The sequence below is a fragment of the Echinops telfairi genome, unplaced genomic scaffold (assembly GCF_000313985.2).
Source record: "Echinops telfairi isolate 266 unplaced genomic scaffold, ASM31398v2 ScPeMD7_20;HRSCAF=75, whole genome shotgun sequence".
Lineage (NCBI taxonomy): Eukaryota > Metazoa > Chordata > Mammalia > Afrosoricida > Tenrecidae > Echinops > Echinops telfairi.
This window is the reverse complement of record NW_022103917.1, coordinates 9,084,439-9,111,644: the sequence shown is the minus strand read 5'-3', so window position 1 is coordinate 9,111,644 and position 27,206 is coordinate 9,084,439. Positions and strand designations below refer to the sequence as shown.

At 41.4% G+C, this 27,206-nt stretch overlaps 1 protein-coding gene across 3 annotated transcripts in view; it reads left to right on the top strand.

The window, feature by feature from the left end:
- The first annotated feature begins 637 nt into the window (after positions 1-637).
- SLC9A6 (solute carrier family 9 member A6) overlaps positions 638-27,206 on the top strand; it is a 53,958-nt gene continuing 27,389 nt past the window's right edge. For 2 of the 3 annotated variants that reach the window (XM_004713374.2, XM_045288353.1), the window contains exons 1-6: positions 703-1,024; positions 13,624-13,823; positions 15,146-15,223; positions 15,510-15,586; positions 15,882-15,994; positions 18,391-18,496. In XM_004713374.2, the coding sequence (XP_004713431.1) occupies positions 703-1,024; positions 13,624-13,823; positions 15,146-15,223; positions 15,510-15,586; positions 15,882-15,994; positions 18,391-18,496 (896 nt within the window). Of the gene's footprint in view, positions 655-702; positions 1,025-13,623; positions 13,824-15,145; positions 15,224-15,509; positions 15,587-15,881; positions 15,995-18,390; positions 18,497-27,206 lie in introns of those variants that run through there. The other variant, XM_045288354.1, reaches the window with a different exon arrangement.

Below are 27,206 nucleotides of genomic sequence, written 5' to 3'. Positions count from 1 at the left end.
GGTCGCAATGAGTTGGAATGGACTCGAGGGCAGTGAGGAAACATGGGAGCGAACTGATGGAATCTTCTTTGGACGAGTCGCTAACGTGAGAGACAACTCGACTAGGTGCTGACACACAAGAAAACCCGTAGCGGATGCAAGCATTGCCCATGCCTTTGAGTCCATTCTTTTATGAACGACTACAGCGTTGGGTTGGTTTTTGGTTTTTTGCCAATGAAAACAGAACAAGGAGAATCCCGTTACACGTACAGAGATGGAGATTTAGGTGAGAACCAGGGGAACAACTCCGTAGTCCATTAAGAGACGCAGGGGGACAATAGAGAGATGGGTATGAAAGATCGATTTCCCGGAGAGCCCGCTAATAATAGGCTCCATCTGTCTGTCCTGGCTCGTCACAATGAACGGATGTCTCTTTTCCAGGAGCCAGTGGGCTAGATTCGACAGCCTTTCCTGCCACGACAGCGCTAGGGTGCGCACCTTGGGGGTGGGGATGGAGGAGGCGAGGAGCCGTGGGCCTCTCCGCGGCGCGGGGTAGGGTGGCGCGTCCCCTTTAAGAGCGGAGGCGCGGAGGCGATGCGCGCTCCGCTGGCTAGCCCGAGCCCCGCCCCTTTCCCGTGAGCCCTCTGGGAGTGGTCTGGTCGCGGGCAGCCGCGGGTGAGGAGCTGAGGAGCGGACGGGCAGGCCAGGGGTGGGAGGTGAGGTATGGCGCGGCGCGGCTGGCGACGGGCGCCCCTCGGCCGTGGGCTGGGCGGCCCCCGGACTCGCGCGTTCACGCGACCCCTCTGCTTGCTCCTGGTAGTGGGTGTCGTTGGCTGGGCCCGGGCTTCGGACGGCGCTGGCCGAGCAGCGAGAGCCATGGACGAGGAGATCGTGTCCGAGAAGCAGGCTGAGGAGAGCCACCGGCAGGACAGCGCCAACCTGCTCATCTTCATCCTGCTGCTCACGCTCACCATCCTCACCATCTGGCTCTTCAAGCACCGCCGGGCCCGCTTCCTTCACGAAACCGGCCTAGCGATGATCTATGGCAAGTGCCTCGGCCCCCCGCGCCTGGCCCGCCGTCCTTGGCCTACTCGATCCCCGACGCCTGCCATTTTCAGCCTCGCCCTCCACCCCTACCTCTCTGTCTCGCCCCATTTTCCCACCTCATCCTGAATCCTCCATTTGGCACCCCTTTTTCCCAGTCTCTCCACCCCGTTGCTCTTCAGACCCCACCCCCTTCTCTCCCCCGCCCCTGCTGTGGCGCTGCCCCCCACTTCCCCGACTGAGGGTGGGAGGGGTGTGGGTGCCCAGGCTCGACTCCGGGGGAACTGGGGGCTGGGGGAGGGGAAGACATCATTTCCATCCATTTCTCCCTTTGTCATTTAGTGAAAGGCCCCTGGAAACTGCTGTAGTCGCTCTACTGTACAGACCCTGGCGTTTTGGGGGGCCCACAAGCGACCTTTACCCATTACCCAGCTCTTGCTACACCCTGCCCTTCGAAGGGCGACTCCTGCGGCGGCCAAGTAAAAAGCCAATGGTGAAATTTAAAGTGGAGGGGCATTTCCCCAGGCACAGGGCCCTTGGGCCGTGTGTCTGGAACATCAGATTCTGGTTATGCCTGGTCGACCCTTCTGATGGTGCGAGCAGAAGTGAGAACCAGGAAGAGTTTGTTCTCCCCATAGGGGCTTGTGCTGGAAGATTTGGGACAGTGCAGCCAAGGAGTAATTTAAACCAACACGCAGATGCAGGCTTTTTGTTGTCATGAGGTTATTGGGGGGGGGGGTCAGTCAAGTCACTAGCTTCACAGCTCTGTTGACTTTCTTTTTTGAGGTTCTTTATTAATGTGGATTTTGTGGTCATGGGAGAGAATGGTCAAGCAGCTCAGGGGCTCTGAGCCCTTTGGAGCTAGGCTCTGGTGAGGAAACAGATGCGTCAAGTGGACTGTCTTAATGGAAGATGACCGTGAGGGTATAGTAGGAGAGACAGGGCGAGGGCGGAAAAGCCCTTTCAGTACCGCTCCTGAGTGAAGGTTGTTTATCTTCATTTAGAACAGATTTAAATGGATGAGCTTGTAGAGGTTGATGTCTCAGACTTGCAAGTCGATTGAAGCAGCTTTGGCACAAAAAGACATCTCTCCACGTCCCCCACCCCCTTTCCAGTAGATACAGGCTTCTGGAACATGCGAGGAGAGGTAGTTGTACGTGTGTGGGGGGGTGCTTGTGTACGCACGCATGTGTGGAGTGGAGGGAGAGCATCAGGAAAACACAGAAACCCAGGCAGATCTCACATTTTTAAGATTGGATGCAAACTACATGCTGCTCACTAGGATTCCTGGTTCGAGTCAGATTTGGTGGTTTGTATATTTCATAATTTTGAATGGAATTCACAGTGCCCGGTAAGTACATCATCCTGATAAGTTACACATTTCTAGATAGGTTCTCGATATAACAGCAAGCATTTACAAGCAGCCTATTATGTATTGTATACAGAAAGCACAAAGAGCTATAGGAGCCTTGCATTCAGGAAACATCATTCTTCCTGGGTAGATAGGGTATTCAGATATGTCTGTCTATATATGAGCAGCCCTGATGGTATAGGGATTACTCACTGGGCTGTGATCTGCATAGTCAGCACTTTGAAACCACCAGCAGCTCTGCAGTTTTTCTAATTCTAGGTGTTTGCATATTTCATTATAATATTTGGCTTTGTGTTCTTGAAATTTTTTATTCACAGTCACAGGGGGTTGCTTTGAGTCAGCATCGACTCAACGACAATGAGTTTCGTTTGAGAGTTTGGTATATATATGTCTGTATGTATATATATACACACACCAAAAAAAACCTCTCACTGCCATTGAGTCGATTCTGATCTAAATGACACCTTAAATTTGATTAGGAGCCAAAGGGATAGTCAAAACCAAACTCACTGCCATCGAGTTGATTCCAACTCAGCAACTCTATAGGGCAGGGTAAAACTGCCTTGGTGGCTTTCTGAGATTGTAACTTTTTGAAAAAATCATTTTATTGGGGCTCGTACAACTCTTATCACAATCCATACATCCATCCATTGTGTGTCAAGCACATTTGTACATTTGTTGCTCTCATCATTCTCAAAACATTTGCCTTCTACTTGAGCCCTTGGTGTCAGAGATTATAACTCTTGATGGGAGTAGAAAGCTGCATCTTTGACCTGAGGAGCAGCTGGTGGTTTCGAACAGCTACCTTGCAGTTAGTAGCCCAGCACATTACTCATTACTCCTAAAGGAACGCAGCATTAAAATAGAATTGACTGCAGGTTACTTCTTTTGTATGTAGAGAGGTAGTATGATTTAGTAGTGGTCAAAGGTGTAAAGCGTTAGACCAGAGATGGGCTATTTGTTTTCCTGTAATGGGCCAGATAGTAGATATTGTTGAGTTCCTGGGTTACATTGGTCTCTTAGGTCTCTCTGTTGCATTTTCTTTCTTTCTTTTTTTTAAGCCACCCTTTAAAAATGTAAAAATTATTCTTAGTTCCCAGGCCATAGAAAAAGTAGGCCACAGGCCAGTTTGCCATTCTCAATGCAGACTGGGGTCCCTGTCCTTGTAGGCCAATAGTTGTATATAATCTAGGGAAAGTTCCTTATCTTCTAAGTAACCCTCGTCGATAAATTAGAGACTGTAATAGTAAGATTATTGTGAGGAAGAAATGTGCTCAGGTTAGTATTTGACCTCTCCATCAAACAAACGCATTGCCATTGAGTTGATTTCAACTCATCAGTGAATTGGACTGCTAACCAAAAGATCAGTTCGAAACCACCAGCTGCCCAGCAGGAGAAATATGAGGCTTTCTATTTCTACAAAGGTTAACAATCTCAGAAATCCACAGAGGCAGTTCTGTTCTGTCCTGCAGTGTCACTCTGAGCTGACCCCTGCATAAATCCTCAATAAATTACACCTGTGCTATGGTTATTATTGCTGGCATAACTCTATTTTCTCTAGTTAAGCTTGAGATAATTCTTTTCATTGGTTGGCCTTCTAAGTTAAGATGGAAATAAAGAGTTAAAAACAAATAGGAATTTAGAGTGATCTCGAATATATGTGCTGTTTGGTAGCTGTTATGTTTCACCTCCTTTAACTTTCAGAGTGAAGTAGAGATAGAAGATTACCATATATACTTGTATATAAGCCGAGTTTTTCAGCACATTTTTAATGCAGCTTTGTGGTAAAAGTAGGTGCCTCGGCTGATATTCGGGTCGACTTATACTCGAGTATATACGGTACTTGGTTGTATTTCCTGACGTTTCTAAGTTAATAAAAAGTGAGGGAGTTGCACCTCCCAGGGACTCCTTGCTGTACATGTAAAACAAAAACCAAAACCATTGCATCAAGTTGATTCCAACTCAGCCTTTTTTAATCCTCAGGACCGTCCAGTGAAGTGAAGGTTGTTATGACTTATCAAAAGCCAAATACCCAAACTCACCACTATCGAGTTGATTCTGACCCATAACCATATGTAGGGTTTCTGAGACTGGACATCTTTACGGGAACAAACAGCTTCATCTTTCTCCCTCAGAGCGGTTGGTGGGTTTGAACAGCCGACTTTGCAGTTAGCAGTCCAACACCTGACCCATAGTGTCATCAAGGCTCCTTTCACTTCCTTATAAGCCACCTAAAATTTTCATGGAGTATCATGACTCAGTGAAATTTTCTGTCTTGCTAGAAAAGGAACTGAGGTTTTCAGAAGTGCTAGGTAATAGTTGTCAAGGCTCCACAGGTAATATCAGAGCTCCTATCTTTTCGGCCTGTGCTCATTCATCTACACCACAGACCTCCGGCTGGGCCAGAAGAAATCTCACTTGCAACTGCACGGGAGGATTTCCCTTCCTTTGGCTTACGATTTTGATTCTTGTCAAACTATAAATCCTCTGGGATAGATAACACTAAGCTTTTATCAGGCCATGTGCTTTCATATAAAATGCATTTTGAATTTCTTCGTTAGAGCGGCTTTTTGATGGGCCCATGAGCATGAGGGCAGTGGTAATGAAAATATAGGATTCCCTGGATGGAGAGAGAGTAGGTTGATTTGAAAAGAGAGTAAGAGGCTGAGGCACCAATGATGAATTTTATATCACAATGTTGTGGAAAGTTCTAGATGTTGGGATAGTAAAGTCAAGAATAGACCATGTGTCCGTGCAGCTGAATTTTAAGGTTTGGATGATTGAAGGCCAGTGAACATTGTGCTCTTGGAAAGAGCTGTCTAGAAGGGATCAGACTGACTCCAGCAACGGGAAAATTTGGGCAGGAAGCTAATGAATGTTAATGGGGGAGGACCAGTTTAAAGCAGGAAGGTGAGAAGGGTTGCACCTTGAGGAATGTAATCAGCGTCACTAAATTGTACACTCAGAAATCATTGGATTACCACATGTTCTGCTCCATATATTCTCAACCACTGGGGGCAGGGCATTTACTCTCCGACTGACTCCCAGATCTAGTTTAAGAAAAGATGGGATTGGGCCAAAGTACTTTCAGTAGCACAGAAATTGAAATGTTGTAATCCTAATGACTGACCGTCATTTACTTTTAGGAATCTTTCACCATCCCAGCCATTGTGTTATGTTATTTGAGACCTTTCTTTTCTGCTTTACTTCCAGGTGAATAAGCTATTTACTCTGGGAATGCCTGGACTTCTAGGTTTCAGCCCACTGGTGGCTTTTTTTTTTCCAGGTTAGCAACCTAAATCCTGGAAATTTGCTGTTGTTATCAGCCTCTCATTTCTGTTTCAAAAAAGCAACCATAAAAATGTGTAAATGGCCCATGTGGTCAGTTTCTCGGTGTAACACATACAGACTTAGACTTATTGTTCCACTTACAAGCATACCATCTCAAAAGCTCCAAAGTGCTCTGTCATTTGGCTTGCTTTCTTAAGCATAAAAGTGAGTCACTGGTAGTAAAAGTTTCCCAGGTAGGTAAGTCTGAAAAAAGATCACCACTGTAGTGTGCTTACAGATGGTATAGAAAACAATAGATAGAGAACAAATGGTTTGGGGGTTTTTTGGGGGGGCGGGGGCCTGTTTTTAGTGTTATCTTAAACTTATTGCATCCAGAGCCCCAGGTGTACCCAATGTGACTCACTAATAATCATTTCCTATGATGGGAAATACAAGTGTGAATCATAGTTCCTTGCCTGCAAAGCACTTGAAATCTAGTGACTGAGTAGATATGTAAATGCCAACTCCTGGCGACTGGATATACAACGAAACCAAAGGCTGCCCAGTCCTGCATCATCCTCAAGATTTCCAATGTGGTTGGGTCCATCTTTGCTGCTGCTGTTGTACATCTTACTGAGGGTCTCTTGCTTACTTCACCTAACCTGTTATCCTCCAACAGCAGTTAAAGTCTCCTGATGAACTGTGCAAAGTCAGCAAATCTGATCATGTGCTGCTGAAATCCAGAAGGTTTTCATTGCCTGATTTCATTGTCTAATTTTCAGAAATAGATGGCCAGGCCTTTCTTCCTAGCCTGGAAGCTCCGCTGAAACCTCTCCACCATAGGTAACCCTGCTGGTGTTTGAAATAATGGTGGCGTAGCTTCCAGTTTCAAAACAACATGCATTGCCACCACAGTAAGACAAACTGACGTGTTGATAGATGTTAATAGACAACATTTGTTGAGCAGTATGCAAACTCAGCAAATATCTCTTTATAATGCATTTTATGACAGTTGTGCAAATCTGAATATTTTACCTATTAGCAACATGAATCTGGCAGTAATGAGTGCTGAGGTGTAAGGTGAGAGTGATGGATAGTAACCCAATAGGACAGAGAAGAACTGCCCCTATGAGTTTCTGAGACTGTCCATTTTTACAGGAGTAGAAAGCCTCATCCTCCCTTGGAGCTGCTAGTTTTGAACTGCTGACCTTGGGGTTAGCAGCCTGCCGCATAACCCACTATACCACCAAGGCTCCTTTAGTGGTTTCACAGTTGTGTAATGATGTGATTTGGCAGTTATTGATGATGCAGTTATGATATAGTCTTCCATTTTGTGATCTAATGTGGTTCTCTGTTTATGCACGATGCCGATCTTTGCCTAGTGATGTGGTTTTTGGAACCTAACCATTCCAGCAAGTGAGGCCTAGGTGACTAATGTGTTAGGCATTGTTAGATGCCTTATGAATTTTATTGCATTTACACTTCGTATCAATCCTGTAATATCAAATATATAGGATGCTAGTACTCCCAAGTTGGAAGGCTAGGAGTTACTGAAGACCTAAACCATCCAGGTTCTCCAGAGTACTACTGGAGAAGAGGTTGTTGGGTATGTCAGAGGAAATGATTAGAAAATCCGGAAACCTGAGAATTCGAAAATTTAGATTTCACTTCCTGCTCAATAAGGTTGGATAAGTCTCTTAATAATGGCTGGTTGGTTTATATCTGTTTCACAAGGTTGTGATCAAATAATATATGTAGACATTGGATGGGGATTGGTTCAAGATCCTTAGTAAATGGATTTCCTTGGAAAAGAGGCTTATCTTTCTGAGCCGGGGAGCCACCCATCTATTGAGATGGAGAGCCTTTGGAATTAAGCAGCTTATGTCAGATGTTCCCCCATCTTCTCAGCAATGGAGGCAGTAGGGTTGAGGACTTGAGGAGGAGGCTAAAGGTCGGAAGAGCCACTGTCAAGAAAGTACTAGGAGACAAAGATGAATTAAACACCTTTTAAATTTACAGAGGTCAGCAAAAACTTTGACATTCTTGAAGTTTAATTTGCTTTTAACACAGAATCTTTACGACCTTCCTTAAGCAAATATAGAGTGTTTTTAACTTTTTAATCCGTAGAAATGTGATCAGTTTGGGCCTCCTGCAATTTTGGGGGTCAGAGATATGAAATGTGACAGACTGGAAGGATGGGCTGCAGTTAGTCTCTGCTACCAGTGACCATCAGAAGGGAGTGTTTCCAGCACAAGTGGGTCAGGACTATGTAGGAGGGGTGAGACCCATATTGTGAATGATATCTCCTTGTGGTTGAAGTCTTTGTTTCCAGCTAGTGGTCATTTGAAATTTCACAATGTTACTACATTTCCGTGTCTTTATCTAACCACCAGCTGCGCTGTGGGAGAAAGATAGGCTTTCTACTCCCATAAAGAGTTACAGTCTGGGAAACTCACAGGGATAGTTCCACCCTGTCCTAACTGTGGGTCAGCATTGACTCGATGGAAATAAGTTATCTAAGCTCTCCTTTATTACCCGAACCCTCTGGTTTCCACTTTCTCTTCACCAAGAATTGTTTCAACTCCATGATTAGGATTTGACCTTTTCCAGAACCCAAATTAACATGATTTCAATTGCACTTTTTCTGATGACTGATAGTCTAAGAAAAATACCTTAGTATTTGTTTTCAACCTAAATTTGCCATTATTTTAGCTCCTAAGGTATGTTTTTTTAGCTGTCTCAGTGCTGGGCATCTCCTGATAATGTAGTGCAGGGCTTGGGGTGCAATGGAGGTAGTGGAGAGAGATCCAGTGGATGTTATTCTCTATAAAATTGGGCTTGAGGATGTGTGAGTTTTTGCTACTGAGAATCCTATTTTCAGTAGTTGTTTTGTATATAAAACAAAAAAATCAACTTTTCTTGAGTTTTTTTGTCCAGCAGTCTTATGGAGTCGTAGAGAAAGAGCCATCTTTCTTTGTTTGTTGGTCCATAGCCTTTTCTGGGTTATGCCCAAACTCAGTTGATACCTCACAGTCAAGTTTTTATTTTGTTTGGAGCATTTGTTTTTGAGGTGAGATACTTTCAGAGAGTATCTTGGATTCCGTGTAAATAGCAATATTTGTTAACACTTCTAAAAAATTGATGTCATTATACTGTTTACTAGTTAATTGCTAATCACTTTTTCAAAATGTGCATGTAAGTTGCCTAAAAGGATGTCATTCCTTCCTCCCTTACCAGCCAACTGCTACTTTTGTACCTCTCTGTTTTTGCTTTAGAGGAGCCCTGGTAGTGTAGAGGGTTACGCATGAACTGCTAACCGTAAGGCCAGCAGTTCGAACCCACCAGCTGCTCATTGGGAGAAAGATGAGGCTTTTTGCTCCCATAAAGGTTTAAAACCTCAGACTCCACAGTGGTAGCTCTCCTCTGTTCCATAGGGTCACTATGAGACAGAAGTCGACTCGATGATGAGTTTGGTTTCTGTGTCATCACTTACCGATCTGGTTTCATGCACTTTGGACATGTTATCAGGTGAGACCAGTCCCTGAAAAAGATCATGCTTGGTAAAGTAGGTCAGTGAAAAAAACAAAGACACTCAACAAGGTATATTGACACAGTGGCTGCAGCAGTGGGCTCAAGCATAGCAATTGTGAGAATTTTGCAGGACCAGGCAGTGTGTCCTTCTCTTGTACAGAGGGTTGCTATGAGTTGGAACTGACTCAATGGTACCTAACAGTCTAGTCTGGCTTCTACTCTCAACTACTCCACTGAACTTGCTCTTAATATATTATCAATGACCCCTTGTTTGCACACCCAATGGATACTTCTTAATGCCTGTCTTATTCCACTTTGCTATAGCATTTGACATTTTCCTTGGCATCTTGAATGCTTTACCACTACTAGTGCCCCCCACCCCCTTTGCTTTTCCCATTTTAGATGCCTTCATTCATTTTTCCTCCTCTTCCCAGTCCCTTAAGATTACCTATTCATGGGCATGATCCTAGGCTATAGTCTTTTTTTCCCCCTTGCTTATAGTTTTATTTGTTTCCCAGGTAATCTCAGCTAAATCTGACTTCGTCCAGCTTTGACAGCCAAGTTTCTCTCTATATTGGAGACTCCCTCTTCTTGAGATCCAGATTTTACTTACTCATCTGTGCATGTGTCACAGGTACATCCAACTCAACATGTCCACAACTGAACTTAGCCTTTCCCTGCTGGCTGATTCTTCTACCCGTATTCTGGTACTGCTGTTCCCCTAGGTGCTCAGGCCGACTTGTCCAACTAGTTGCTGTGGTGTTCTGTTTCCAACACTATTCTCTCCCTTTTTAATCTAAATTGTATAATCCATTGCAATAGCTACCAGGACACAGACAATCAAGATTAAAGGGTTTATTAAAGAAGTTAACATGTTCCAATGCTCAGGATATAGTTGTTCATCAGGACATGTCCCAAGGCTCTTTCTTCAGGGATACTAACAAATGTCCAAAGGTGTTCACCTTAAGCTTTGGAGGCAGCTAACCTAGATCCCCAAGTTAAGTGCCCAGAGGCACCTACTCCAGTAAGCTTCAGCCCAAAGACACTAAAGCCTCACTTTGCTGGGTCAGCAAATCCAGCCCCCACAGTTAAGTGTCCAGAGATACCCCATTCCACAAGCCAGTTTCCTGCCCCAAGGCACTCAGCTTTTCTTGCTCTGAAGACTGGGGAGCCCACCACTCAATTTCATGCTGTGGTTCCTGGTTCTGCTGTTGCTGCTACTGCTCCTCTGATATCATAGCTGACTTCTGGATCCAGGATCCTGGTTCATTGCACTGGAATCTTGAGGTCCAGAGGACCTGGTCCACTTATGGCTCTTGCTGATAATGAGATTCTCCCTCCTTCTCAGAGGGCTTATTTTATACCCAGCAGGATGGCATGCCAATCAGTTTTGTTCACAGTTATTCACAGGTGAATCTCTGTGTCTTCCCTTACCTGCTTAACCAGACCCATTCATAAAGGGCTGTTTGGTGGGAATTATAGACTAGAAGAGCCACATTAAATAATTCACCACCCCTGCAGTGGCCAAGTCAATTTAGACTCCCCTTATTTTTTTGTCCTTTTTGCTCCAAGTCTATCCAATTACCAAATCCTCTACATCAGTGGTTCTCAACCTTCCTAATGCCGCAATCCTTTAATATTGTTGCTCATGTTGTGGTGACCCTCCAACCATCAAATTATTTTCGTTGCTACTTCATAACTGTAATTTTGCTACTGTTATGAATCAGGCAACCACTGTGAAAGGGTCGTTCGACCCCCAAAGGGGTTGGGACCCACAGGTTGAGAACCATTACATATGAGAACTCTACATAATACTTTCTAGAAACCCTTGAATTCAGCTCTCTCTCTCTCTCTTTCTCTCCCTCTTCCCATTACCCATCCCTTAGATTAGACCCTCAGCTCTTCTTACTTGAAAGCCAATAGTGATCTTCTCTCTGGTTTAGCCGCTAACCAAAAGAGGGTCAGCAGTTTGAATCCACAGCTGAGAGAGATGTGGCAGTCTGCTACCATAAAGATCGTAGTCTTGGAAATTGTACAGGGAGGTTTACTCTTTCCTCTAGGGGTGGTGTTAGGACTTAGAATGGACTCAAATGCACCTTACGACAGTCTCAAGTAATGCTTCCAAAATAAAAATCTGATATCAAGCCCTTACTAATTATTTATCCACGACTTCCTGTTACCTTCAGGTTTAAATCCCAACTGCCTTCTTCAACATTCAAAGTCATTTATGATTTAGCCCTTGCAGATATTTCTAATTTCAACTCTTTTCACTTTTCACCTGTACCTTTGGAGCCATGCCTTCTAACTACTTGTGGTCCCCTGATTAGATTATGTTCTCACACTTTATGGACTAGATATGTATGTACTACCTTTCTCCTACCTGGAATACCTTTGCTTCTACTTTGTGATTTGCTCAGGTGACACCTCTGGAAAGAGTTCCTTCGTGTCTCACCCTTGATTAGGTACCTTTTTTAAAAAAACACCTTATATACATATATATTGCATTATAACTTTATTCGATTTCTTTCCTTACTGGACTTTGTGCTTCTTGAAGGGGAGGCCTTATTTTGTTTTTGATGAATTTTTTATTGTGAGTTGTGTGTGTGTGTGTGTGTGTGTGTGGATTTACATTTCAGGCCATCAACTCTGCATTCAACAGTTCCAACTCAACGGATCAGGTTTCAGGCATCAAAGGAGAAAAAAATCATATCACTGTGTGCTCACCTTCCTGATATGATCGCTGAGGATAGATGGGTGCATGGGCAAATGTGGTGAAGAAAGCTGATAGTGCCCAGCTATCAAAGGATATAGTGTCTGGGGTCTTAAAAGCTTGAAGGTAAACAAGCGGCCATCTAGCTCAGAAGCAACAAAGCCCACATAGAAGAAACACCAGCCTATGTGATCACAAATTGTTGAAGGGATCAGGTATCAGGCATCAAGGAACAAAAAAATCTTATCATTGTGAATGAGGGGGAGTGCAGATTGGGGACCCAAAGCCCATCCGTAGGTACCTGGACAGTACCTTACAGAAGGGTCGCAGGGAGGAGACGAGCCAGTCGGGGTTCAATGTAGCAACGATGAAACATACAACTTTCCACTAGTTCTTAAATGCTTCCTCCCCACCCCACTATCATGATCCCAATTCTACCTTATAAATCCAGCTAGACCACTGGTGCAGATAGGAACTGGAAACACAGGGAATCCAGGATAGATGAATCCCTCAGGAACAGTGGTGAGAGTGGCAATACCAGGAGGGTGGAGGGAAGGTGGGGTAGAAAGGGGGAAGCGATTACAAGGATCTACATATAACCTCCTCCCTGGGGGAAGGACAACAGAAAAGTGGGTGAAAGGAGACGTTGGACAGTATAAAATATGACAAAATAATTTATAAATTATCAAGGGTTCATGAGGGAGGGTGGAGTGGGTAGGGAGCGGAAAAAATGAGCTGATACCAAAGGCTCAAGTAGAAAGCAAATGATTTGAGAATGATGATGGCAACAAATGTGCTTGACACAATGGATGGATGTATATATGTATATATATATATATATATATGATAAGTGTTGTACGAGTTCCTAATAAAATGATTAAAAAAAAAAAGTTCAAACCCTCTGTCCCAAATTTTATCCCAACCTTCCTCCCAGATTTCTCTTCTCCCTCTTAATGGATCTCTATCCTCACTTTCACCAAAGTCAGTACCTGCCAGCTTTTTAGTCCCTCACTTCATCTTCCCACCCTTACCCACTCTATTGCCTTGGGGATCCTCCAAAGTGTCCCTTTCAGTATGCACGTCTAGCTTGGCTTCTATCCTGATAGTAGTGGTCTCATACAATATTTGCTCTTTTATGACTAATTAACCTCACCCATCATAATGTTTTCCGGGTCCGACCACGTCCTGAGGTTCTTCGTGGTTTCAGCATTGCTTTTTAGCGATTATTCCATTGTGTATATGTGTCAAGTTTCTTTAGCCATTTTTCTGCTGATGGGCATTTGGGCTCTTTCCAACTTCTTGCTATTGTGAACAGTGTTGAGATTAACAAGGGAGTGCGTATGTCTGTCTGTGTTATGGCTCTTCTTTAGAGTATATACCTACCACAAGGATTGCTGGATTGTATGGAATTTCTGTTCTCAGATCATTTGAGGATAGTTTCTCCTTTTGTTACCCTCTTCACCACTTATGTATCGATTTGGAAATGGGGTCATCTGTGCAATTTCCCCTCCTCTCCCACTGGACATCTACAGATTTGGACTCCCAGATTTGTAAATTTAGAAATAGCCCATAATGTAACCACATTTGGTCTAAAACTTGGTTCCGAGTCTCAAGGGACTATCTTGAGAAGTTGCTGTTACAAGTTAAAGATAAGTATATGGGGTACAAAAGTAGTCTCTGTCTGCAAGGAGAATCTAACATTTTCCTTTATTTCCAGGTCTTTTGGTGGGCCTTGTGCTGCGATATGGCATTCATGTTCCAAGCGATGTAAATAATGTGACCTTGAGCTGTGAAGTGCCGTCGAGTCCAACTACCCTATTGGTAAACGTTAGTGGAAAATTTTATGAGTATACACTGAAAGGAGAGATTAGTTCGCATGAACTCAATAACGTTCAAGATAATGAAATGCTTAGAAAGGTAAGTTCTTAGTTAAAGGGAATATTTGGGCAATTTTTTAAGTGTTTAACTTGCAGCAAAGTAATTCAGAAGAAAAATAAATCATGAATTGTTAATGATATTAAAAACAAATCTTCTTAAATGAAGTAAAACCTCAACGAATGTAATGTAATGCTACAGAAATGGACATGTCTGTAAATTTCATTTCCTGATGGAGGCTAAGTGCTATGACCTGTTTTATTTCACTCTGTGTTGTTTATATTCTTGTAATAAATGGTGGACAGTATCAGGTAAACCAAATTCCTAATTGTTTGCTTCATTTTGCAGATGATCTTTATTGTTTAATAGCATTGTAGCACATTGAGTTTATTAGATAATATCTTAAATATGCCATTTATTTCATCTACTAATATTTACATGAATTGTTTTTTGCCTTGATTGTAATTTGTACTGAACACAATTTAAGCTTTCTTTGATCTGTAATTTGGCACAACTTCAGGATCATACTATACAATAAAGATTTACATAAGAGGTTGGGTGGCTTCCAGACATTTCCAGGAGGTGCTTTCTCCTGCCCACTTCATGGTGTCTGTCATGAAGCTTCTCAGTGCTACTTTGTACCCCCCCTCCTGCCCCCTCAGCTGTTTACTTCCATTGCTGCCTATATTAGTTATGTTCCTGGCCATCTTGGAAGTTTTAAAATTGCCTGTAAACTTAAACTTTACTTTGTAGCAAGAGTTCTTTTCCCCTGCAGAGAATTTCAGTTTGTCTAGTAAACAAAGCTATAGCATTGGTCTATGTGTACTTTCTTTGTATTCACGTCAAATTTAACCACAGCCTCATGAACAGACTGGGACATCAGCAGTATTATAGCTAATTAAAGTAAGTAGGCTGTCAGGACTAGAAATCTGTTTTCTGTAGAACTGTTACCATAATATTATCTTGTCACGTATACAAGAGAAGTCTGTTTTCCATATCAACCAGAATGCCACATGCCTCATATTTGATGTTATCAGTCTCAAGTCCTGGCTTTATTTGAAGGGCAGAAGATATGTTCGTACTTGCTTCTCTTTTAGAGATTTTTACTATTGTATTGAAACAACCTTCCACAGATGTAACTTAATTCAGCATCCTAACACTCTCCTTGTTATTTTGACTGGGAAGTAGGACAACAGCTATGAAAATTGCACAAAAAATACGAAATATTTTTGTGTTAACACATTGATATCCTTACATTTGATCAGTATTTTCCTCCCACCCACCCCTTTTTTTTTTGCTGATTTGGTAATGTAATGGGTGCTTCTAAAGAAATCCTGCTCTAAGAACTCTGTTTATTTCAACAGGTTACTTTCGATCCAGAAGTATTTTTCAACATATTACTTCCTCCTATCATATTTTATGCAGGATACAGTCTGAAAAGGGTAAGTGCTGTTGCATTCCATACACTTGGAACTCCATGGGCTTTATTAGGTTTGACCCTTCAGAAACACACACCAGGTGCCCCGTCCCTCCTCCATTTGTTTTAATTTCTTATCCTTCTTTTTTTCTGCTTATCCTTCTTAGATGTGAAGACTTATGCCTGTACATGAATGCTTCCTCTGACTTATTTCCTTTAATGAATCATACATTTAATATTAGCATAGCTGCTTTTCATTTCCAAATAACTGATAAGTATTCTAACACAGTGTAATTTTTTTTTTTAATCAGAGACATTTCTTTCGAAACCTTGGGTCTATCCTAGCGTACGCTTTCCTTGGAACAGCCATTTCTTGTTTTGTTATTGGGTAAGTACTTGAAGCTTAGCATACTTTTGTAGCCTTGAAATTAGTGTTTTGAAATATGCATTGATTGGGTCAGTAATATAGTCCCGGATCTGTCTGGAGGACTTTTGCAGAAGAGTGTATTCACCTAGGTAGTTTTTTAAATGCTCCTGAAGGCCAAGATATTTACCATATTCAAACAGCCTGAATTAAATTTGAGATTAACCCAAAGGTACTTCATTAGTGGTACTACATCAGCCCCTTCTTCTTCTGTAGCAGATGGTGGTTTTCCTAAGGTAGAAATATTTTCTTTCAACAGGTCAATAATGTATGGCTGTGTAACACTGATGAAAGTTACTGGACAGCTTGCAGGCGATTTTTACTTCACAGATTGCCTGCTGTTTGGTGCCATTGTTTCAGCGACTGATCCGGGTATGTTTTCCACAAGAGGGGAATATAAATACTTAGGGTGCAATGTTTTGCAGTCAAAAGCATATGCATGTAGAATTCGTGATTAAGTACCTCCCACAGAACTGTACTTTGCAATTAGAAAAGAATACGGAAGAGTCACAGTTTCTTTTGGCTTAAGCATACATATGCTGAGATTTGTCTTTTACCTGTTTATTACATATGCCTATTACTGATCTACATTGTTTGATGGTATTTTGGCAAGGGCTGTAAGGTCTTTTATTTTGGAATTTTGATTGGTCTCTATCTCTAGTGATTGAGTATAGCAGATTAGCCAGATTAATTCAAATCGAGAAATTAAATGGTTCTTTTTCAAGCTTCTAGAAAACCAGTGCCCTAAAACCCTTCTGTTTACCTTCAGCTACCTGTATTTAGCAGTAAAACAGTTTTGAAATGAGTGGTGCAAGACAATTGTGTACTAACATGGGTGTACACTAATTTGGGGTCATTGGTGGACTGTGATATATATGAATTCAGTGCTTTTATAGAATTGGACTGAAGGTTATAAAATTATTTTGCCATTAGCACAGTTGTTCCCTTTGTGCATTTAATGTGTCGAATCTTCTGAAAACTCATGTTATAAGATGAATAGAATTATATTGAGTGAGGTTTGATTTTCCTGAAATATTATTGGTGAGTTTAACAGCTATGTTAAATTTAGGATTTTAGAATAAACTTAGGATGATAGAGGTGTAAGGTTCAACAAAGAAACGTAGACATTTAGTTTTGGAAATAAATGGAAGTTTTCTTCTAATTTGCTTTATGATCTTGGTAGAGGTTTGTCCTCTTTTACCTTTTGAACTTATATGGTCATCATCTTGAACTGTCTACTTCTGCAATTAACTGTAGGCTCCTCAGGTGATCTCTGACTTCCCTGGTTAATAATGTAAGGCAATATGGGAAGGAGGCACAATGGGCCCTATATTCTAGAAGAGATGATTTTAAAACATCAGTCATTTATGCAGTTTAGACGTGCATATAATTTGGCCTTTTAAAAACTAGATCAGAATGTTTCCTTAAAGACTGCCCACTAAGTTTGTAGCTGCTCGTATTAGCAGTATAAAAGCAGGTTGGATTTTGCAAGGAGCCAGTGGTTTTGGTTTTCTGTGCAAAGCCCGTGCGAAATGAAATAATGAGTGCTATTGCCTGGATAGCTCAAGTACAAACCTTTGCTTTTGTAAATTATACAGTTAAATTTTTTTTTACTTGTGTGGGCATTTGTCCCAATTCTATGGCAAGGGTAGGCGTAAGTTGTTTTCAAAATTCTTCAGTGCTGCTCCCATCTTCCTTTTCCCTTTCTCTTTATAGATTTCAGGACCAGCATATTCTAGATGAAATGCTCTATGGGAGAAAGTATACCTTTTCAAATCTGTTTTTAGTTAGCTCTTGAGAAGGTGCTTTTATCCCTGGTTATATTAATCTTTTGTGTTGTTGGGTTTTTTTTAGCTCATAGGTTCCCAGATTTATTTGGCCTACCACCCCCTTTTCAGAAAAAAAACTTACCATACCCCTATACAAAAAGGCAATTAAAAATGCTTGTGCTATAACCCATAATCCAGGTATCTGCTTTCACAGCCCAACAGATCATTCCAGTGCCCCCTAGGGGATAACATTGCCCAATTTGGGGAGCATTATCTTTTGAGCTATATGTAACTCAGCAATTGAAGTGACAATGTAACGTCCATCTCACATGATTTTTAAAGGATCCTTGTATAATAATTTTCCAGAGAGGTTGTATTTTTTCTACTCATGGTGTACTAACCTGAAAGTTGACTTCTTATGATGGTAAATATAGCAGCTGTTATTCTGGCCATAGATGACAGGGCTTCAAACTGTTCATCGGGAAATTCCATTATCTTTTAAGTCTGCATTCCTACAAACTTCTTGAAGCTCCCTGGTGTTTTAGCTATAAACGTATGTTCTCATTTCCACTGTCTCTCTGCTAAACTGTTCTTGAAATTTGCAAGTCGGATAGTGATGAGTTATAAGGTTCCAAGTTAAAAATAAAAGTTTTCAGCAGAAAATAGTTCATCATCAAGATTAATGGTTACCTGTTTCTGGAAGCAATCCTCATCTCTTATTCGGGGAAAACAAATGTACAACAACGAGGATTGTTAGCATTTGCATGGAGAATGTAAGCCTCATTGCCAGCTGTCCCTCAGAGAGAAGAAATGGAGCTAGCAACGATTAGGGACAAGAAAAACACGGATATAAAATTACGAAATCTTTAATGTGGTAATGGAATGCTTACTGGGTTTTATTTCTAAGAGGAAGAAATGAAATTCCAAATAACTATTGCCATTGTCTGTCGAGGGAATTTATGTACTATTTATAACGTCTGCCTCTTTCTACCTTGCCAGTGACTGTCCTTGCCATCTTCCACGAGCTTCAAGTCGATGTGGAACTCTATGCACTCCTTTTTGGTGAAAGTGTCCTCAATGATGCTGTTGCCATAGTGCTATCTTCGTAAGTTTTGTTTCCTTATAATCTAGTTTGCATAGTGTTAGGGTACAAGGAACTGGAAGCCACTTAATGAAGTATATAGTAAGGAAACATTTGCAAAAAATGAGTTTGTTTCTCTCTTGAAGAAATATCCACATGAGGGTCAGTTACAAAGAATTGCTGCTAGGGCTCCAGTTCATCCATGTCCAAACAAAACATGGTTATTCTCGTCTCTGTGATCAGTTCTTTCAGAAATACACTTGTCAGGCTTGTTAGGGTCCCTTCAAAATATGGTCTAAGTAAAACGGATTTCTGAGGGGATCTGCTGGGCCAATGAAATTAAAAGTAGAGTGTCAGGTCAGAAGTGATGGAGGCTGTGTTTTGGGATTCCAAAGGGGTCATCTTGATCGATTTTTCTCAAAGGACACTGGAGAATCACAGGGACTTGTTGCTAGGTGCCATCCAGTTAGCTCCGACCCATAGTGACCCTATGCACAACAGAACAAAACACTGTCCGGTCCTGCGCCAACCTCATAATTGTTCCCATGCTTGAGTCTGTTGTAGCTACTGTGTCAACCCATCTTGTCAAGGGTTATCTTCTTTTTTTTGCTGCCCCTTCACTTTACCAATAAGATGTCCTTCTCCAGGGACTGGTCTCTACTGACACCAAAGTAATGTAAGACAAAGTCTTGCCATCCTTGCCTCTAAGGAAAACTCTGGCCTTAGGGGCTTATTAAAAAAATATTTTCCAGGAAACTGAACATTTCATTGCTAAGAAAAAGGCCTGGAAAGTTGTACCAAGACATTTTTTTCAATCTTGATAATGCACCCGTTCATTCTTTGATGGTAATAAGTGCTATCCTATGAGAATTTCCTTGGGAAACCTTAACCCCATCCACCCTACAGCCCTCTAGACTTCTCCAAACTCAAAGAGCATTTAAAAGGAATATGATTTGAGACCTTCAGAGAAGCCAAAACTACCATTGTGGTGTAGTGTAAATTGAAGAGTGCAGAATTTTGGTGGGGGGCGGAGTGGGGCGGCCTGGGGGAGAGCGTTAGGGAAACAGAAACACTGCCTTCAGAAGTGTTATAGTCAGGTGGAGGATATGCTGAGGAACAACAGCTTCAAATTTTGTTACTTGTGTTTAAGAAAGGTTTCTGGGATTTTCTTGTACTTCTTGACTACCCCTCATACTTTATGAATCGGAAAATGAAGGGAAGGAAAAAAATGGTATGTAGTCCTACCGCCTCAAGACAGTTGCTAGACTTTTCCTTTTACTCTTTGCTGTATGCATAGTATTTTGTTTAGCTGTGATTGTAGTATGCATGTGATTCTCTATTCTTTTAAAATATATAATGTGAATATTTTATTTTTAAGTTAAATGTACTTTGGGGGACTAGATATTATATTCAATTGACTTCAAACACTAAACTATATAACAAGGTATATAGTCATGTTCTTAGTCTTGTCTTCTTCTCCTCTATCTCTTGCCCTTATAGTCAAATCACATATGGCTTTGAGTGTGTCCGTGTGTGTGTGTGTGTGTGTGTGTGTGTTTGAAGAAAGCAATAAAGTTAAAAGTATGCATTTATGTAGGCAGGGGATGAAGAAAGGTTAGCAAACAAAACGCCTAAAGAGAATCGAGAATATACACATGTCAATATCCATCCAAAGGCAGAGAGAAACCGTGGCTTCAAATATAAGTGAATATGAGTGAATATTCATATAAGTATTTGCCTCCAGGTGCTGATTCTCTTCAAGGGGGTCACATCTCCAAACGGTAGTCTCGTGATTAACATAGCACTCTCCTTGCTGCATAGGTATATTGATAAGATGAATTCTAAGAAGATAGATGGCTAGATTAAAGGGTCAATATATTGATGGTTTTGTTAGGTACTGCTCGCTAGCCTGTCAAAGGAATTAAATCATTTTGCATTTTAACCAGTGACGTAAATGTGGGAATGCCTGTCTCCTCAGAACTTCACCAATGAAGCATTTGCCAAACATTTTTCATTTTTGTTAATTTATCATTGAGAAATATCTCATTGTAGTTCATTTAGTATTTCTCTTATTTAGTATTTCAGAAAAGCTGTTTTAATATTTAGAAATGTTAAATAATATACTTTGTACTTTAGACAATTGTTGAAATCAGCAATAGTTAAAAAATAATTATAAAAATTACTCACTGTCATGTAACAATGATGAGAAATACAACCTTCCTCTAGTTCCTAAAGGTTTCCTCCCTGCTCCCACTACCATGACTCGAATTCTATCTTGCAAGACTGGCTAGACCAGAGGAGGTACACTGGTACAGATAGGAACTGAAAATACAGGGAATCCAGGATGGATGAGCCCTATAGGACCAGTGGTGTGAGTGGCAAAACAGGGAGGGTGGAGGGAGAGTGGGTAGGAAAGAGGGAACCAATTGCATGGAACTGTGTATGGCCTCCTCCCTGGGGGATGGACAACCGAAAAGTGGATGAAGGGAGAAGTCGGACAGGGCAAGATATGACAAAATACCCATTTGTAAACTATCAAGGGCTCATGCGGGAGGGGGGAGCGGGGAGGGAGGGGAAAAATGAGGACCTAATGTCGGGGGTTTAAATGGAGAGAAAATGTTTTGAGAAACGATGTACAAATGCGCTTTACACAATTGATGTGTGTATGGATTGGGATAACAGTTGTATGAGCCCCTAATAAAATGTTAAAAAAAAAAAATTACTCACTGTCATTGAGTCGTCCAATTCATAGTGACGCTCTAAAACAGAACAGAACTGCCCCTCTGGGTATATAAATCTTTGCGGGAGCAGAAAGCCTCATCTGTCTCCTGTAGAATGGCTGGTGAGTTTGAACCGAGTGCCTTATAGTTAGCAACCTAACTCATAAGCCACTATACCATAATATGTTAGTAGATAGTTAGCAGGTGGAAAAATGGGTCTGAGGAACTTAGTCTTGCCTACCTATACCCACTAAGCAAATATCCATGTGAGAACTTTTTATAAGAGAGAATGAAAAGTCCTTAATATTTTCTCTCATTAAAAAAAATCCTTAATTTTCAATTTGCTAATTATTATATAGGTGGTTATGACTCTCATGTATTCACCCATCCACCGCGAGACAGGTGCCCACTGCTCCACTCCCGTTATGCTGATTGTACTTACCTCAGGGGACTCATGTTATACCTGCCCTTTTGCTTTTGGCTTACCTCGCTTAGCAGGATTCCTTCCAGCTCCTCCCACGAGGTGAGGTGTTTCATGCAATCGGCCGGACTTTTAATGGAATTTTCTCAATGGCAATGGGTTTTTGGTTTTCAGAATTATAAAAGAGCAATAATAAGTCAGTGGCTCTGGTTTGTAGGAGGCGTGGTGACGTAATGGTTATGAATTGGGCTACTAACCACAGGGTCCACAGCTTGAAACCACGGGAGAAAGATGAGGCTTTCCTGTTCCTGTACAGAGTTACAGCCCTGGAATCCCACAGCAGGCAGTTGTACCCTGTCTTAGAGGGTCACTATCAGTCAGAATTGAATCCATGGCAGTTAGTTTGATTTTGGTTTGGACTCTGGTTTGTGTAACCTGATCGTCTTTCTGCAAAGTGAGAAACTATCTTTCTTAGATGACTCTGGTACACTAATTCCTTAAATTGTGTGTGTGTGTGTGTGTGTGTGTGTGTGTAAATACACAGAAGACTAGAGGTTTTTATATGAATGCAGTGTATGTAAATATACCCTCTCATGGTGTCAGAATTTGTTGCAGTTGCTTATAGCTATTGTAAATTTACCTTAAGAAATAAAAATCCAAAGACTAACTCGCATTGCTACTGAACACAACTACTTTCAATGACAATTGATGGAAAATAGACATTTTATGTTATTTGAGGTGAGGAAGAAATGAATATTGTAACTTGTGTGTTATTTAAAAAATGAGGCTACAGAGATTATTGTGAATTTACCAGTGTTGCCAATGAAAGAGGATACATTAAAGGCGATTGCTTTGAGCATCAATTCTCTGTCCTGGCAAATTATTATCTTACTTAATCATATTACTACCATTTTATTGCCCTAATGAGTTCAAAGAAACAAAAACCCCATTGCCATCCATCTAATTGATTCCAGCTCTTATCAAGCCTGTAGGACAGAGTAGAACTGCTCCTTGGGACCATGGGAGCAGCCAGCTGCGTCTTTCTCCGACACAGCGGCTGGTGGGTGTGGACTGCCAACCTTGTGGTTAGCTGGCTAACCCACTACAACACAAGGACTCCTTTTGCCCTACTGAGTTAAGAGAAAATATATGTTCTGGTCCTGTGTGAAGCTGATGTGCCCTGCACCTTAGCTTTTCCATTAATACAGTAACCTTTTTTTGGGGGGGTGGGGCAGGGCAGATTAAACTGTGAATTGATGACGGTTTATAGAGTTGGTAAGTTTTCCATGTAACAATTCCATGCACAGTTTGTTTCATCTCATCCATTGCAATCCCTACAATGTACCGTCATGTACCCACTTTCTCCCTGTGTTCCCTGTTTCCATTTCTTCTCCTTGCCTAACCCTTCTGAACTTTGTCCTTGGGGCAATGCTGCTCTTTTGATCACATGTGGTTGATGATTCCTAAGCCAGCGGTTCTCCACCTGTGGGTTGCGACCCTTTTGGGGGGTTGAACAACCCTTTCACGGGTCACCTAAGACCATCGGAAAATACATATTTCCAATAGTCTTAGGAACCGAGACACCCCTTCTCTATCCGTCTCCAGGCGGGTCTGCCCACATGCAGATACGGCCACATACGAGTTCCCCACGTGAAGACTGTTAGCCATGCTACACCATGCTTCAAGACAAAATTTAATTTATTTGTAATTAGAAATAAACATTTCACAATATATAATTACATTTTGTTTTTGTGATTAATCACTATGCTTTAATTATGTTCAGTTTGATACAGTGAAAATACATCCTGTATATCAGATACTTATATGACGATTCATAACAGTAGGAAAATTACAGTTATGAAGTAGCAATGAAAATAATTTTATGTTTGGGGGTCGCCACAACATGAGGCACTGTATTAAATGGTCGTGACCTTAGGAAGGTTGGGAACCACTGTCCTAAGGTGTTCGTACATCCCTGATTTCACTGTTCACCTTATAGACCTGCCTGTTGTTTAGTTGGAAATTGAGCCCCAGTGGTATAAACTTGTCCAGACCTGAAGGATGATTAAGGGCCATAGACTTGGGGTTTGACCACTAAGCTTGATTTCTTATGATTTTCAGTTTTGTTCCACCTAATTCTTCCACTCTATCCAGGCCCTTCTAATGTGGTAGCCAGGCACTATCCAGTACCTCTCTCATGACCATTAAACTGGTTGTATGTTTTCTGGCATCATTGATTTTTTTATTCTTTTTCTTTTTGTACTCCAATGTTTGTTTATTTTTAGCAGGTTCCTTGGCATATAATTCACATATCCTACAATTTAATATTTAGTCACATGAAGAAGAGTTGTGCAGTCATCACCACAGTCAGTCTTAGAACATTTTCTTTGTTTTTTTACTCTCATTATGAGCTCCCTATTCCCCCTAAACCTCCCTTCCCATACCCCCAAGGAACCCTTAATCTAGTTACTGCTGCTGTTGACTTACCTATCCTGGATTTCATATGCAGGTGAATTTTTTCATTATTTCCCTCTAAACAGGCAGAGACCAATGGTTGCACCTTAGATGGTGTCAAAGTCCCAGTCACTGCTCACCAAAGCAAAATGTATAGCATTATCTTTGTGGATTGTGTTATGCCAGTTGACCTTGATGTTCCGTGAGAGTCCAGGGGGTGACTGATGTCCTCAGCCCCCAGGCCTTGTGACTCATTCCCTCAAGGTTATAGTGTTCAAGTGCTCATAACTTTGGCCCCTATCTGCTCCACATATTCATGGATATATTTTCAGCAGAGCGTCTCTGTCAAACCTATTTATGTCTGTGGGTCTACTTCCAATCTCTCTCCCACTCAACTATACAGCTACTGGTAATCGTAGATCACCATTAGTGTAGGATTGTATGTATAACAATATTGACCCCTGATGCCTTTAACTTTTATACTCCCGTCAGCATCTTCTCCTGCTTCCATTATTTTTGCTGACTTTCCTCTTGTTGTATACCGCTTTCTTCTTAACCCAAGTTTATGTGTCTACCAGTAACTTCCCTTCCCACCCCTGATAACCACTCAAAAATATTTCGTTTAATATGGAAGCCTTTCTTGACTTTTTACAATAGTGGACTCATACAGTATTTATCCTTTTGCGCTTGGCTAATTCCACTCAGCTTAATGTCCTTCAAGTTCATTCATGTTTTAAAGATTGATGATTATTCTTTAACATTGCGTAGTATTGCATTATGTGTATATACCAAATTCAGTTATGTATAATTCCACTGATGGGCATTTAAGGGGTTGTTTATATCTTTTTGCTATTGTGACTAGCTGCAATGAACAAGAGGGTGCATATATATTCCTATGTGGCTCTTATTTCTCTGGAATATATGCCAAGTCAAGGGTCATAGGGTATTTCTGTTCCCAAATTTTGAAGAAGTGTCATATTGCTTTCCATAGTAGTTGCATGGTTTTACAGTGCCACCAATCATGTATAAGGGTTCCAGTCTCTGGACCGTCATCAACATTTTTTATTAACTTTGCTGTTAATGCCTGGATGAGGTGATATTTCATTGTTCGCACTTGCATCTCTAATGGCTAAAGATCCTGAGTAGTTTCCTTTGTTTGTTGGTTACCCGAATGCCACCTTTGGTGACATACCTATCTGTTCATGTCCTCTGCCCATTTTTTTATATCATTTTATTGGGGGCTCTTATGGCTCTTAAAACATTCCATACATCAATTGTATCAAGCATATTTGTACATATGTTGCCATCATCATTTCCAAAACATTTTCTACTTGAGCCCCTGTCTGCCTGTTTTTTAACTGGATTATTTCTCTTTTTCTTGTTAAGGTGTTGAAGTTTTCTATAAATTTTAGGGATCGGTCCCTTGGTTTGACTTGTCACTGCCATTTCACGCCACCACCACCACCACCCCCCGCCTGTGGTTTCCCTTTTTACTTTTTTTGGTAAAATGTGTTATTTTTAAGAGACATCTCATTTATTTATGCCATGTTATAGGGGCTCCTAAGTTTGTCCCTTTTCTTAATTGATGTTTTTTATATTTCTACGTGTTACATTTAGGTTTTTGACCCATACTGAGTTCATTTTTAATACATGGAGTGAGGCATGGATCCAGGTTTCATGATTCTGGTATCTACATTTGTTAGCACCGTTTGTGAAAGTGACGGTCTCTTCCCAGTTTAATGAGTTTGGGACCTTTGTGAAAGATAGCTGTCCATAGGTGGATGAATTCCCTTCTGGGTTCTCGGTTCTGTTCTTTCTGCCTATATGTCTGTCATTGTACCAGTACTAGGCTGTTTTGTAGGTTTTGAGAATGAGAATGGGAAGTGCGAGTCCTCCTACTTTGTTCTCCTTTAGTAGTGCTTTGGTTATGCAGAGTCTCTTTTCTTTCCGTATAAAGTTGGTGATTAGGTTTAGTTTTACCATCTCTTTAAAGAATGATGTTCAAATCTGGATGCACATTGCAGTGTAGCTATAGATTGCTTTGGGTAGTGTGTTATTCTGGGTAGACTAGAGAAACAAATTCATAAACACTCATGTGTATAGGAAAGAGCTTTATATACAAGAGCAATTGAATATTGAGAAAACATCCTCAGCCCAGTCCAGATCAAGCCCATAAGTCGGTTAGTAGCCTGTATGTCCGATACTAATCTAGAAAGTCCTTTTCGGGCTCATAAAACACATGCAATGACGCCAAATGCAGGAAGATCACATGCCAGTGGGTGCAAAGTCTTATGGATCTAGTGGCAGTAGAAGCTTCTCAGCGCTGGCAGGGGTCTCCATGTGACTCCTCTAGTTCCCAGGGCATGGGATCTATCAGCATAGTACCATGTGTCTTGTCAGCAGAGTGTCTCTCAGGGATTGAGCAGAGAGAGTGTGTCTCCCTCCTCCAGGGAGGAAATACTGGAGCTCCAGAATCCTCAGGAGAAGGCCAGGCCCACACAGAGGCCTCATTGGCTATGACCTTTTTGACAGCTGACACCAGATTATGTAATTACCATAGGTAGTAATGACAATGTCACAGTGAAATAGCCTCCTTGCAACTTCAAAGAACAGTTGAAGTGTGTTTCAGGTAAAAAAATAGATTTTGAACTTGAGTGTGTACATATCAGTATTGGTAAAGAATAAATATGTTAAAAAAATAATAAATATGTTAAATCTCTAACATAGTTCGCAAAGACAATGTTCTATATTTTACTTTAGTGAGTAGCGACTAAGGTCTTCAGAACTTGTGCCCCGCCATTTAAGGTGCAACTATTGGTGTCTCCCTGTCTGGAGGAACAAGTCTGATGAAAATCAAAGACACGTGAATACAACTAGGCCATTGAACCGGTAGACCACTCAAACACGTGAAAGGGAACACATTAGAACAGCGATTCTCAACCTGTGGGTCACGACCCCTTTGGGGGTTGAACGACCCTTTCACAGGGGATGCCCTGTTCATAACAGTAGCAAAATGACAGTGATGAAGTAGCAATGAAAATATTGTTATGGTTGGGGGGTCACCACAACATGAGGAACTGTATGAAACGGTCACACCATTAGGAACGTTGAGAAACCACTGCGTTAGAAGATCCTGGAT